The sequence below is a fragment of the Garra rufa genome, chromosome 1 (genome assembly GCF_049309525.1).
Source record: "Garra rufa chromosome 1, GarRuf1.0, whole genome shotgun sequence".
In the NCBI taxonomy this organism is placed as follows: Eukaryota; Metazoa; Chordata; class Actinopteri; order Cypriniformes; family Cyprinidae; genus Garra; species Garra rufa.
Window position 1 is genome coordinate 57,622,711 of NC_133361.1, and position 15,379 is coordinate 57,638,089.

The window sequence follows — 15,379 nt, forward strand, 5'->3', positions numbered from 1 at the left end:
CATCCTCACTGTAGAATAATGGACTTCAACTTGTTTGGAAATGGCTGTAATACTCTTCCCAGATTGATGACAGCAACAATTGCTTCTCTAAGATCATTACTGATGTCTTACCTCCTTGGCATTGTGTTAACACACACCTGAAGGCTCCAGACAAGCAGACAAACAGCCAAATCCTCTTCTTTTATAGAGGTGCTCACACTTGCTATTGATGAGTTAATTAAAGGCATTTGATTAGCAGTGCCTGACCGTTACTCACACACATGGGTTTTCCATTTTGGGCTTATTTTTGTTAAATAAATAATGACAGTGCAATATGTCATGTGTTGTTGTTTATCTAAAGGTTTTATTTTTCAAATTGTATCACCTGTCAAGGACAAGATAATGTTTTATTATCTCCTGATACAAAAAAAACATGGCATTCAATAGGGTGTCCTAACATTTTCACATGACTGTATCTATACCGTGCTATTATGTGACGCTATATATATATATATATTTTATATATTTTTATGATATCTGGCTAGATATTTTGCTAAGAAAAGGAAATTCGCTAAGGAATTTGCTCCAGTATGTACTTGCGTATTTAGTGTTGTTTAATAAACACCATAGCAAAAACAAAAACTGTAACAGCAGTTTGTAAACATTTAAATACAATTTGACTTCCTTCTTTGTAAAATTTTGAAGAAGAATAAGAGAAAATACGATTCATCATTCAAGTAATCAGTTTGTGAATGCGTATATCACCGGCTCACTGGCCTTGGATAAGATTCCTAACGGCTTCATCAGTTCAGTCTCTGTTGGAGGAACTGGAGGGCTAAATGAATTGGCCAAAACCGGCATCACAGGATCATATATGCTGGTATATTGGTCCATTTTATGACTGACTGTCGAGTGTGTCTGAAAGTGAGTTTTAATTCAGTAACTTTTATATCTGTGCTGCTCAACCGTTTCGATGGTTCAGTCTGATTTGGTGAACTGGAACTCCTCTTAATAATCTACTGAAGAAAAAGAAATGTCACCTAAATTTTGGATAGCCTGAGGGTGAGTAAACTGAAAGCAAATATTCATTTTTGGGTGAACTATCCCTTTAAGCTACATCACCTATTTCCATTTTTCACTTTTTAAAAAGTGTAATGAATCCAAAAGTTAACAAAGCCCTGTATTTGTAGATTTCAACCAAACATAGTTTAAGCAAGGGAATAAATGAACAGAGATGACTCAAAATCACCAGACTGGGTCTGAAAGCTAAACCTGAACTCTAGACAGACAGCTGTTTAGCCACATTCACAGCACATTTCTCAAAGACACCCAACCCTGCTCACCTAGAGAAACTAGTCTGACTCTAGTTTAGATAAAGGTTCATTCAACAAAGACTTAAAATAAAATAAACACACCATACATATTCTTCTGGATCACATGCTGAAGGGATAATCTGTTTTGTTTTCGCAGGTTTGACCGTTTTAATCTGACGGTTAACATCACTCAGTCATTGCAAACATTACACACCTGTGAGATCTCTCACGGCCTCACATGGACCCGGTCACCATCGAAACGCAGCAGCATGCATCTTGGTTTCAGGAGAGAACAGAAAACATCCCGAACATCTGCTGGAACCACAGCCGCGGCACTCTCACCACTCTCATATCAACATACTGCACATGTTTAAGAGATTTATTTAGGGTATATGTGAGCTCCAAATGAGCACAGACCCCTATAAAACAAACCGAACAGAGACTACAGGGATCACAGGAGGTGAACAGAGCACAATTTTACTTCGATCTGCAGGGTCATTCACATTTGTGTGATGCCATTAGGGTCACATGGGTCAATGATGTGATCTTATTTTGTCCTACTTTATTTTTAAAAAAATTACAAATGCAATTCAAACACACAATGACATGAATACACATATTCTATGATGAAATATTTACAATTTCTGAATTAATATTTTGACTGTGAGATACAACTGTCCTGATATCATAATGAAGAGAAAATCCTGATTAAAAGAATACAATTTAAGAATTTGACATTAAATTTTATTATTATTTCTTAGAAAAATATTTTAACAAAACTGCTTCACTGATTCATATTTGGAATACTTTCGTCTGAAAAATTAAGCTTATACATCTAACAAAGTCATGTGGCACAACCTATAAGTATTCAAGGTGTAAAGAAAAGGTTATGTTTTAGTTGATTGTTACTTTGATTTACTTTTAAGTCAATAATTGCAAACTTTAGCTGATAATGGTATGTTATTCAAAATCATATGAAACCAACATTAATACAAATAGTGCACTTCTTTAGTTTTTCAACTACATTTAAACTAGATTTTTCTTTACCATAGACCAAATTCCACTGACACATACAAATATTGTCCCAGTATATGTAACAATATTTTATATGCTAACTTTGACAAAAGCTTTTTTTTCTTTCCAAATAATGAATGCAAAGTGGACATAGACCTGGTTTTTTGCTCTTATTTTTTATTTATTTATTGGCTTTACTCTTTTAAAGGAGGACTTAATTGTGAAGACACTGAAAATCTAACTGTGCCTAATTTAAAATTATGGCAGAGCAAATGTGAACTACATTTAATTAACAGCAAAATGCTTAAAAACAAGCAACTGTTATAAAGCTTGAAAAAAATGAGGTAGACATTGCATCACCCTGTTGCATAATACTACATACTCTAGTGCAGCACAAAACATTTCCGGCAAAGATCGGGAGTCTTCTTAAGTTCTGCTCAAATCATGCATTACGTCCACAGATATATAAACTAGTGCCCAATGCTGGAGGCTTTATAAAACATGTGATTAGTGGGTCCACCCTATTTATCTTAGACTTCCACATCCTCATTCTCCTACTGCACAGCAAAAAAGGGAAACATGAGAAAATATTTTAACAGACAAACACGATATGTGCATTCATTAAACACTACCAGTATTCTGGGCAGTATGCTGCAATTAAAACTTAAATTTAAGGACGGTTAGGCCGAGAACACAGTCTCTGCTATATTTCGCACACATTTAGCTGTGACTATATTCACACATGAGATGTTTATTCACCATAGACGTTTATTCCATAGATGTGCATGAGATGTAAACTGCTCTTAAGGTACAGAACCCAAACACACTTCAACCTGGAATGGATTCAGTGGGAGAAATAAAGCAGTAAAATCTTCATCCATAAAAATCCAGTTAACTCACATTATAAACCCAAAGTGTCAGTAATGCAGTCCATTTCATGACGCATAGGAGGAGGCAACACTCCGAGTGGAGTGAGCTCGAACTCCTAGGGGGCACGGCTCACCTTCGGACTCGTACGCCAAGGTGATGGAATTAACCACCCAATGGGCCAGCCTCTGCTTGGAGACAGCATTCCCCTTCTGCTGTCCTCCGTAACAGACAAAGAGCTGCTCGGAGCACCTGAAGCTCCGGTTGCGGTCCACATAAACATGCAGGGCGTAAACGGGACACAGCAATGCCGGGGACAGAGCTTGCAGGTTCACCACCTGGGCACATAACCGGGCCGGGGTCTCAGGATAACGTGAGAGAGGGCCGGCCCAAACTCAAGGCACGATTCATTGACCGAGAAGGCTTGAAGGTCCCCAACCCTCTTAATGGAAGCAAGCGCAATAGGCCAGCCGAGTAGGCCAGCCTGGGAGACAGGGGCGTCGAGAAAGCGAACTTTGTCGGCGTCAGCCATCTGTGCCAGGTTGAGCAAGAGATGGCGCTCTTGGACCACCATAGTGGACATCACCTGACCAAGGGACCGCGCTGTGACTTCAGCGTGATCTAAGCCCAGGCACGTGAGGCAGCGATCGTGTCCGTCCAAGGAGGTCAGAAAGCTACCGCATCCAGAGACACACGGTCGGAAAGACATCTCGAAAGAATACTCTCAACGACCATGCGAGAAATTTGCTCTTTTAGTCACCCGGTTTGCCCAGGGAGGCCGCGGCACAACTGTGCACTCAGGGTGGGTCTCGCTGGAATGCAAGACGCCGGCTTGCGGGGATCAGCTGGCGGTGATCAGCGGCGGCAGACAGCAGCAGCGGCAGCAGCACTAGCGTGGAGAGCAGGAACCGACAACGACTTCTTTCTTTTTTTTCTTCAGCAGCTCAAACAGCGAGGCTCCGAAGCGAAAATCTGAATAGTGGATGCATGCCACCATCTTATATACCCGTATGTACGGGGGAGTAGCTTGACATGCAAAATTCACTAACCAATTCTCATTGGCCCTTTCTCTATAACTCAGAGCTGATAGGTTCTCTAGCAAGTTTCCCATATGTAACGTCGTAGTGAAATGATTGAAGGGGAACCAATTATTCTGGAACGTTTGCTGACAGCAGTGACAATACATTTTCAATAGATATGAGTAACATATGATTTAATCTCCAATATTAAAAGACTAGTGGAATATATAATGTTGAAACCTGCAAAAACATTTATTTCACATACACAACTGCTCTATCTTTTGACACTTATTGTTTTTTTTCCCTAAATAAATAGCATCTACTTAAACTATTCTCATTGGCAAGTCACTATGCATAAAAGTGTCTGCAATTAGTAAATGTATGTTTACATTTTTGTTGGCTTTTAGTCTGAACATTTTTGAAGAAGATAATTGGGAAAGATGTGGGACAAGTTGCTCTTTCAGTTAAATGCTTTTTCTTAGATAATCAACAGATTATTTGATGATAGCTGACAGCTAGATTCTTCTAACAGCACAGTCTTTAACTCTAGACAGCAGAGAATCAAAACCACCCCAAAAAATAAAACATACACACACACACACACACACACATATATATATAAATGAATTTGTGTTTAGTGTCATTATTATGTTAATAACACCGAGCTGGGTGCCCACTACTAGGGCTCACTATGACTCTCACCACACACCAGTGATAAGAGATGAACATAGACCTCTATCAGCACTGCACTAAGTCTGGCAACGGGCAGCGGCCATGTGCTCTCTGCCAGAGGTCTACTGCGTCCATGAGTCATTCACTTCCTGTGTGTTACAAGTCCAAACAAATATAAAAGGAGTAAGCATTAATAAGTCAACAGACTTTAGTCAAGGTAGATGCCATAATGACTTTAATGTGGATGAAAACAAGGCTGTAAGAGATAGTCTTCACAATGGCATGAACCATATAAAGCTTATATTTACAACTCACAGCTTTCAAACCTGTTTTAATGGCGTTTTTTTGTACTAAAAGTGTTTTTGGAAATATGTTTTTGTCAGCTGAACAACTGACATGTTGTAAACAACAGTACAATACACTAAACACTCTCCACTTCTATCTCTTACAGTGTTTTTATTTTCTGTCAAAAATGGAATATAGCCTGAATGGAATATTACCCTGACTAAGACCTGTGCAGATGAAAATGTGTTTAGAACAATTAGTGAGTAGATATGACTTTTAACTAATTATTGTACATAATGTATATATAAAAGACGACATATGTTTAAATTCTGTACTCCTAGAGTATCATGATTAAAAGTACAAGGCTTCATGATTCGTCTCTGCTGGGGATCGAACCTTCCAAACTTTCATTTACCAGCCCAGATCTTTATCAATTACCCTACAGCACCTTGCTGAAGTCTGTGGATCTAAGTTATCAGATTGTGGTGAAGCATCACCACACCTGGTCTGTGTCTAAACTGGTGTAATTCATGATAATTTAATAAGTTAAGTATGCTCTGGAAAGGGTTTGTCTTAAAATGCTTATACTGACTGATATATACTCCTGTTCTTGACATTGTAGACAAAGACACTCTGGTTTATTGAAAAAAAAAAAAAAATGAAACAGTAGAGTAGAGTACGTAAGTAGAGTACAGAAACATATGGCAAAGGATAGGACAGAACTGCATAGTACAACATAAATAGGTCAAACTCATATCTAACAGGGCAATCGAGACATAACTTGAAGATAACTCTGTCACTGTTAATCATACACATAGGCAGATCAGAGCGTCAGGATCACATAAAAGAGCACAGCTTGTTTCTGTAGGATATATTTTGCTCTTTATGGATTATGTGAAAAGCTTTCATTGTCCATACACTCAGATCATATCAAAAAGCAGGCCAACACAGATCAGTCTCACACCTATTCAATGGCACCCAAACTAGACTAATAACAAAAGATCATAAAGGGCCACAGGTCAAAATGATTAGAGATCAGAACGAGGGTTAGTGATTAGAGTCATCATTAGGTTACTTGGACTCCAGTATAAATGTAGTAACCTGTGTTATAATGATCAGATCAGAGATCAGGAGCAGTGTAATCGATCAGTAACTCACCATCAGGCTGCTGTGACTCCAGCATATGACCGCAGTTATAATCCACACCAGAGCCCTGCTGCACACTCCCCACGCCATCATATACACATATAAACACGTGGACTTGTGAATACACGGCAGATAAGTTTGTTTTACGGTAGTTCACCGTCTCATTGTACTGTGTAAGCTTACTACCGAACAGACGGGCTCAATGCGTTTATCAGCTCTCTTCCTCTACTGCTTCTGCGCATGTGCACAACACCATGGAGGCGGGGCTATAAAACGACGTCACATCATCTTGGAACGGGAAGTCATTTATTTATTTATTTCGCTGAATTTACATAAGGGTCAATTAAAATAGTAGTAGTAGTAGTAGTAGTAGAAGTAGTGGCAACAAATAAATAAGCTAAATTTTTACTTACATATGAAGCTGTCGCTGTAGTTGTTTTGTTCTCGACTACACTTTTGGTCATGTTGTTCAAGATAAATAAATAATCTCGGCTTAAAAATATCTTAAATAATAAAAATGCTCGAATATTTTATTGATAAATAAATAAATAAATACTGCTTTAAAATAAGGGAAATTAATCAAGGAATCTTGTGTATCTTTTACACCAGCCTCTCGGGTGAAATGGGGACAATCTAACAACTCTGTAAGGGGCCCCAGTAAGGTCCTCTGTGGTACAGCAGCACATCCTACTGTACACAATGTCAAACTGCACATCATAACAGCTGCTACACACACCTTTTATGCCTACCTCATGGCACAATAACATGTTTTGTATGTGCATATTGTATTTTGAAAATTCTTTAATTACTGTAGTATTTAGAATCACTTTTTTCCTCCTCCATTGCGCTGCACTGTGTTAGAAATGACAACAAATCTGACTTTGACCATGATTTAGGTTTTTCCAAGAACACAATGGTCACTGGAAACAGCGTTTTTAAATTTATTTAACATGCCACATTTAACAAAGCAATTATTGTGTTATTACTTTATTCTTACTTGGTCCTGGTCCTAATACTCATCTGACTGTACCTTCCTACTAGATACAATTTATTAATTTGACTGACTTTAAGTTTCGTGGGTGCAATAAATACTCCTGAACGGCATGTGGTATCTCGTCTGCAGAAACCGAGCTTCGCAGTGCAGCGAAAAAGTGAGGCCAGAGCCGCTATAAGTGATTGTGGCTAGAAGGGATATATCTGTGGCCGGAAACTAATAATGAAATTAAAATTTCTACCTATTAGATCGTGTATACACCAGTAAACCTCACTATAATGCAAAATAATGCAATTATACTATAACTCGTCAAAATAAACCACATATCATTAAAGATAATACAGATTGACTATAATTCTTATTAAATTAACCGCAAATAGTCTCAAATTACAGTTATAAATCATAAGAACATGCAAAATAGGTTTCTCTGGTTTGAAAGTTGAATGAGTACTGCGAAAGCGATCGGAGAGCAGACGGCTCTTTGTGCTTTTAGTACTCGCGGTACTTTGATGTCCGATCGGTCTGCTCAGGGCCGATGCATCTCGAACAAGCCAATACAGCGCTGACAGCAGTTCAATTACGTCAGAGCTACAACGTGATTGGTTATCAAGACACACGTGAGCCAAGTAGACAGCGGAGGTTGGTGTCTCCCCATAATAAGAATATCTCATCTCTCTTACTCTGTCTCTGAGAAATAAATAACAGTGTCATTGCATCTGACAGTTTTCCAGCACTTGAAAGTATAAAATCTGGCAGGTCATCAGCTAGGATGGATATTGTGAATAAAATATTTAGCAAAATGTACGATCTGAAAGTTAAGGGCATGTCTAATTCATTTGGGTTCCTGCTCATACTGGTGTGGAGGTAAATGAGAAGGTGGATATTCTGGCTAAACAATCACTAAATAAAGGAAATAGATCTATGTATTCCATTAAGTAAAACCGAAGCGAAAGTATACATCAGGAAGTATAGACCTTTTTCCTGAGTAAACGATGAGCGCCGCCATTATGAATTCTAACCTCAGATTGAATGCTTTTCAGTTCCGGTTTCCATAGGAACCCATTCAAATAGCGTCCATCTCACTGATCTATAATAGAGAACTGGATTGCTCATGACGTCATAAAAGTGAAGCCACCGCGCCGCCATATTAGTATTCCCTAGTACTCGCATACATTCTATTGAGTAAATAGGAAATTATAAGATTTTATTGAGAAAACATCACATAACAAGTCAGTGTTTTTATACCTAAAGTCTCACTGTACATTTTCACAATGCAAACGTCCTAAGCATGTAAACGGTTAATGTTGGGAATTCCCTCTGCTTATTAAAAATGTACGTTCATAGCCTACATTACAGTCGCGTACATCAGATAAACAAACATCATATGATCTTAGTACAGTTATTCACGGTTTATGTCATTTTGTTGTTTATATTCGTACAGTAGACTAACTGCATGTTTCAACAATATTTAACAGTAATTCATTTTGAAGCAGGTAATGATTTGTTCGTTAAATTAATAATTAATTCAACATACACAGCATTTTACTCAGATGGAAACGGTAATGTTAGTAAATCATTACAGAATTTGCTGATCTGAAGAGTCTGAAATAGATGTTGCTCAATCAGGCACATTAAAAATACACACCATGACTCGGAGAACACCGCTGACTACAAATGGTACGGACACACATAAGCTTTATTTCAAAGATTTGAATTTCAATATAACGAGCAATGTAGTAACAGAGACTTGTATTGTATTATTTACTGTATAATCGAATCAATTTCAGATACTAATACCAGATATAAGGTACTGTGTATTATTTCCTGCATAATTAGGTACATAAAGAAATATATTTAGTGTTGGATCAGTTACCTGTTTCTGCAAGTGCGCAGCTGACACGCCCACCAAAACGATTTCAATATATCACTTATCCAGCCCGAAAAGACCATTAACATTCCAGAAAACATCTTAAGTAAAAATTAATTTACATACACATATCCTAAAAACTAATCCTGTGTGAAAGATACGCTTCAAATCGGGTGATTTTAGGTCAGCAATTTACATGTGACTCAATGGCGCTCTCTGCAGGTAGGGAATAGTAAGATGGCGGATCGAACACTTCCGGGGGCTTCACAGCCTAACGGCAGTTTAGAACGCAATGAGCAATCCAGTCATTATATAGATCAGTGGTCCATCTGTTTTTAATGTAGCTAACGTCCGCTGCTTCGTGTCATCTACACACTCATTAAAGTGAGGCACTGACAAATGACGGTCATTGCGACAATGCCAAGTGATGGCGCTATGGAGCCATGTGCTTTTTAAAAACATTTTAATAGGTTTAACATTAGTTTATTAGCTCGGAATATACCCTAATTTGACTAGAAACAATGCAGACCGGAAATGCAAAGCATTCTTTCAGTTAAGAGTCGGACTTACTTCCGTGTTCAGGAAAAACGTCTATACCCTAATTTGACTAGAAACAATGCAGACCGAAAATGCAAATGGGCCGTAAGGTGAAGCAGCTTTTCGTTTCATTCCGTTCCCATATATGGGGCACTACATTCTTTTTATTCCAATAAAAGGATCAATTGGTATAGAATGAAAAAATAAAAGTCCAGCAGTTATTTTTTTACAAGTGTATAAAGTTGGCAATAGTCCCATCCTCGCGTAATCATTTTTTAAGGTGAGAGATGCGGCTTCGCGTCACGTGCTTGCCGCTAGACCAATGAGATGGCATAACGTCAGAACGACATGTAAACATGGTCCAAGATGGCAGCGCCCTTGTTGTCACTATCGAGTAGCGAAGAGGATGAAACTATTGTCAGACCTCCACCAAAAGTCAGTAAAAGGGTTTATAAACAATGCTATATGCATCTCACGTCCATAAAAAAAGAAGAAACGAAGGATTTTACATGCACACGGTGAGATACATTTAGAAACTGCATCAAACAGTGGCCTGACTTGCAGGGTGAGAGTCAGAAAATAGCAGAAACAGACAAACATTGTCTAGAAATCGAGTTTGACCGTGTGCCCGAAGACGCAGGGTTTCACTCTACTTGCTACCGGCGTTTTATTGACAAAAAGCGCTTGGATGCGGCCCAGAAACGAGTTTCACGGCGCCCTGAAGCTGGTGATGATCATAACACAGACCAGTCTGTGTCATCGGGAAATAGTATTTCGTCAACGTATTGCCCAACAAAAAAACTTAGGTCCAGTACCGGACTGCCGATAGCTTGTTCGGGTCCTGTACTTCCTGCTTTGTGCATAATTTGCAAGAAAACGGACAAGTACATCACTGTGGCAGGCAAACGCCAGAAGGACAATCTTCCACAAGCGGAGATGCTGTCGGCAGGTATAAAGCACACAAGCACACGTTTGAACTTAAAGTTATATGCCATATGCTGAGAACCATAACTAACTTTCAAATACATCAATATTTACATTACATGTACATTATAATGTTTATAGTGCATTCAGTTTTTGCATACACATATGCATGAACAGTAAGAACTGTTATGTTTTTTTAAATACATATTTATTTACAATTACATTTAATTAAATGTTCGTTTTTTTTACAGGCCAGTTGCTCAAAGCAGCTGAGATGAAGGAAGACACTAGCATTCTTGAACATATTAAAGACAAAGACTGTGTGTCTCTGGAAGTACGATATCACAAGTCCTGTTACAGACAGTACACCAGGTTCTTGACAAAGTCTACTGGAACAAATACACAGATCTCAGAAGAACAGTAAGTTGTTATATTGCATTTTAAAATAATTCACAAAAGGGCTGTGCAATTAATCGAAATTCGGTTTCGATTTCTGCTTCAAACGATCATGAAAATGCAGTAATCGAGATGAAACGATTATTGTGCCCCCCATTCACATGCAAATCAGCTAAATCATGTAAGGTGGCTTTCATAAAATGGGACGTGATTGATTTGTTAATGTTTCTTTGATAAGCACGTAAGAAAACTTGCGCTGTCTTTTGTTAATGCGCTCAGAGACGGAGCGGAACACGGACATGAAAGTTATCTTTTAGCTCAAGGTGCGCACCTAAACGGTCAAATACACGCAAAAATATTTCAAAATGAGGGGCTTGGTGATTTTTCATGTAAACTCTTGTCAGTTATGTCTTAAATGATCATAGACAGTTGAGAATGAAAATCCGTGCGTAACAGTATAATGGGTCCGTGTGGTTAAAGCGGCAACACATAATATTCCTTTTGGCGTCTCTGTGCCTAATATGAATAAAACGTAAAAATACGTTTTATACAAGAAACATCACTCACTGCTCTTGAATGAAGGACGTTTTTAGTTTTAATAAGAAACAAAGCATGTTTAATTATTAGAGTGAAGATATTCTGTATTGCATTCGCTGTATTGCTATCTTTAAATTAATCACTATGTAAAGTTTCGGAGCCTGCCATAATCGTTTAAATAATCGTGATTACAATATTGACCAAAATAATCGTGATTATGATTTTTGCCAAAATCGAGCAGCCCTAATTCATAATTGATTAGAATGATTGCTAATTTGAAAAGAAATCATTAATCTACATGTACCGCTTCTTACAATAATTCAGCATAATAAAATGTCTAGTCATTTGTGAGGGCAAAAGAATATTTAAAATCATTTATTGTAAGTATATTCTTTCTGAAGAATAAAAAAAAAACTCAATTGGTTTGCCAGTTGTTTTTAGTTTGTGCATGCACACAATATATGCATTCCAAATATAGAAGCCAGTGTAATAGTTACAGAACATAAAATATTTGATGCTTTTAATAGAAATTAGCCAACCTATGATGTCAGCTACAAGATCTTCTCTGAGAGAATCATCCGCCATCGAATAATTGTAAACCAAGAGGTGATGACAATGACACGGCTAAGAAGAATGTTTTTAAATCTTGTAAAAAGCCATGAAGATCTTGATGCTTCAAACTACAGGTAATTTAAATCCCATAAGTTTATTTTGCAGATTTAGAATAAACATTTACGCAAACTTTTCTTCTCAGAAAAATGTAATAAATAATAATATTCTCATAATCCTATTTTATCATAATAAGATGACAATGTTTTTTGTGTGTGAGATTTATATTTTGTGATTGTGATCATAATTTATTGTATTTTTTTATTTCAGGCAGGATAAATTGAAGAGGAGGCTGTCCCGTGATTTCCCCCAGCTGGTGTTTCACTCTCCCAACAAGCGCAACATCAGTGAATTGGTTTTTGTTGAGACACTTTCTGCAGATAAGCTGGTAGACAGAATACCTCATCCATCAGGGACAGAAACAACTTAGTCAACGGAAGTAACTAGTCAAAGTGACGGTGAAAGCACAGCAAGTAGAATAGCTGGTACTACAGAGAACACAAGGACACTTTACAGTGTGGCATTGATATTAAAGAGAATTCTAAATGACTCTCCTTGTATGACATGCCCATGGCCACCCACGTCAGATGATTTAAATGTTAGTGCAGCTAAATCTGTTGTGCCATTCGAACTGTACAACTGAAGAACCAGCACTGGCCCATTATGCTGATATTCCAGATGATTTGAACCTAAAAGTTATCTCTATTTGTCAAGACATTGCATCTTGCATCTAAGGGCCGGAGGCAGACACCTAAATCATTTTGTCTGGGTCTAACAGTGCGCCATTTAACAGGTTCATCACAAATTCTGTCACTTCTAAATAGACTAGGACATTGTGCATCAAGAGACACAGTTGTCAGTCTAGACACTAGCCTTGCCCAACTTCAGCTGGTTGAGGGCAGAGACAAAATACCAAAGGGATTCTCAAAGAAGGTTCCCACAGTACATGTGTGGGACAATATTGACTTTGGTGAGGAAACACTGTCTGGTCGTGGAACTACCCATGGCATCATCAGCTTTGCCAGAACGGTCCATGCCTCCGACAAGTGATGCTTTGTACCAACACTGCAAAAGGGCAAACTACCAAGCAGCCATAATGAGACATTCTCTTAAAGGTAAAATGTGTGCCCCTTCACCTGTTGGCAATGGATGGCACCTCGAGGATGGGGAGTTAACAGTGATGTGGATGACTAGAAATCCAGCCCCTGATAGTGTGTTGCAGGTTGTCCACTGCAGTTGCAAGCGAGGCAAATGTGAGACTGGAAGATGTTCCTGTATGTCTGCAAATCTGTCCTGTACAGATTTATGCCGCTGTCTCAATTGCACAAATGTTTTCCAGGAAACAGAGGAAAGATCTACATGTGAAGATGGTTCTGATGATAGTGATAAGGATAGTAGTGATGAGTAAAGCTGATCTGTGTCACAGGTTAGTTGGATTTGAGCTGTAATGAAGCTGCTGTAAAATGTTTAATATTTGTCGTTATTGAAAAATTAGTGCAGCAGTCCAGCATTTCAAGTCATTTTAGCCAACTTGGACCAAAAACTGTTTTTCTTTAATTTTGTGTGATTCCTAAGTGCCTACTGAACATTTTGATGAATAAAACATAACAAAGATGTTTAAGTTTCAATTTGTTCTTCTGTTTTATTTGGTGGCAGTCTGTGAAGTTGAAGTGCGTTATAAAAAAAAAAAATTGCATTATTTCATGGTCTTCCTTCAAAATTGAGTTGATTAATGCACCAATACTTGTCTCAGATATGTAGCTACATGTATAAATGTGGATTTGACATATATTTTGTGTAGATTAAATGCGTATTAATAAAGTTACAGGCCAAACTAGCAGCATGAGATTTTCGTTTTTTGTAAATTCCTAATTATACACATTTTTGCATCCTGACAAAAAACTGCAGTATTTTTTTGGAGAACTTTTAACATAGAATCCATAAGACTGTTGTCTATCCAGAAATTCATTAAAAAAGTAGTGCCCAGACGTGGGAACGAAAAGTGATTTCTAGCCACTTTTTCTAGGTTCACCTTATGGCCTAAAAGCATTCTTTCAGTTAAGAGTCGGACTTACTTCCGTGTTCAGGAAAAACGTCTATACACAATCCGTTTGGCAGATGTATTGGGATGAACATGACACAGGTAGACACTTGTACAATATACAAAAATCAGTTGATGCTGGGAGAATAGGGAGTAGGAATCGAAGGGAAGAAAATATTATTACACGCCTTAGAATTGGACACTATTATATATTAGTGTCCAATTCTAAGGCGTGTAATAATATTTTCACGATTTGCAGGAGCTTGCTTTTTTCTGTCTGCTGCATTTGTGAGTATGAATGGAAGTCAGTGGAACAAAAACTGTAGTGGTACCCAGAGTTGTTGAAAACCTTTAAAACCGCCAGTGAGTGACTTTTATATGGTATTGTAATATTTTATGTGGATGTAAGCAAAACTGAGTTTGAGTTTCTCTACACAATAAATAAAATAAACAAATTTGCTTGTGTGTCATTTGTTACAGTGTTTACTAAATAGTTTTAGAGAAAAGCTGGGAACACGAGAAAAAGCAAATAAATAGCTTTGGATGGAATGCTGAAAAAGAAGCCCAGGAAATAGGAATATCTAAAATAAACATTAGTCCTACGGTGGTAATACCTTCAATTCTCCATGGTTTTTTCCCAAACCAGATGTAGATCTGTCATTGCAAAACAGACTGAGATCAAAGGAAGTCTGGGTACCAAAGGATATGGTAGTAAATCAACATCTATTTCAGAAATATTACAATAATATTCAAATATTTACAGATGGATCAAAGAATCCAGAATCTGGGCGTGTAGCAGCAGCAGTTTTCATTCCCCATATCAAGCACAGTATTGGAAAAAGAATTACAGATCATGCCTCAGTATACATAGCAGAGGTCATTGGGATTATAACGGCTCTACAGTGGCTAGAAGAAGTTCATCCAATGCGAGTGGTAGTTTGCTCTGATTCATACTCAGCTCTGATGAGTTTAATCAGCGGAAAATCGGCATCTAGGCAAGATCTCATTTGTGAAATCTTACAACATCTCTACAGATTATATAAAATTGGAGTGAGCATTTCCTTCTTATGGGTTCCAGCACATGTGGGGGTAGAAGGCAATGAGGAAGTGGACCATTTAGCCAAGAAGTTTCTAAAGCGCGCTGAGAAAGATATCAATATTCCTTTAAGTAAAATGGAA

The 15,379-nt window shown here is 37.9% G+C and overlaps 1 protein-coding gene across 1 annotated transcript in view; it reads right to left on the bottom strand.

Annotated features, from left to right (window-relative positions):
* The window catches only part of ern1 (endoplasmic reticulum to nucleus signaling 1), a 29,537-nt gene extending 23,027 nt beyond the window's left edge, over positions 1-6,510 (bottom strand). Inside the window, exon 1 of the mRNA XM_073843250.1 lies at positions 6,308-6,510. Within this exon, the coding sequence (XP_073699351.1) occupies positions 6,308-6,388 (81 nt within the window). The 5' untranslated portion in view covers positions 6,389-6,510. The remainder of the gene's footprint in view (positions 1-6,307) is intronic.
* Positions 6,511-15,379: the final 8,869 nt, after the last annotated feature.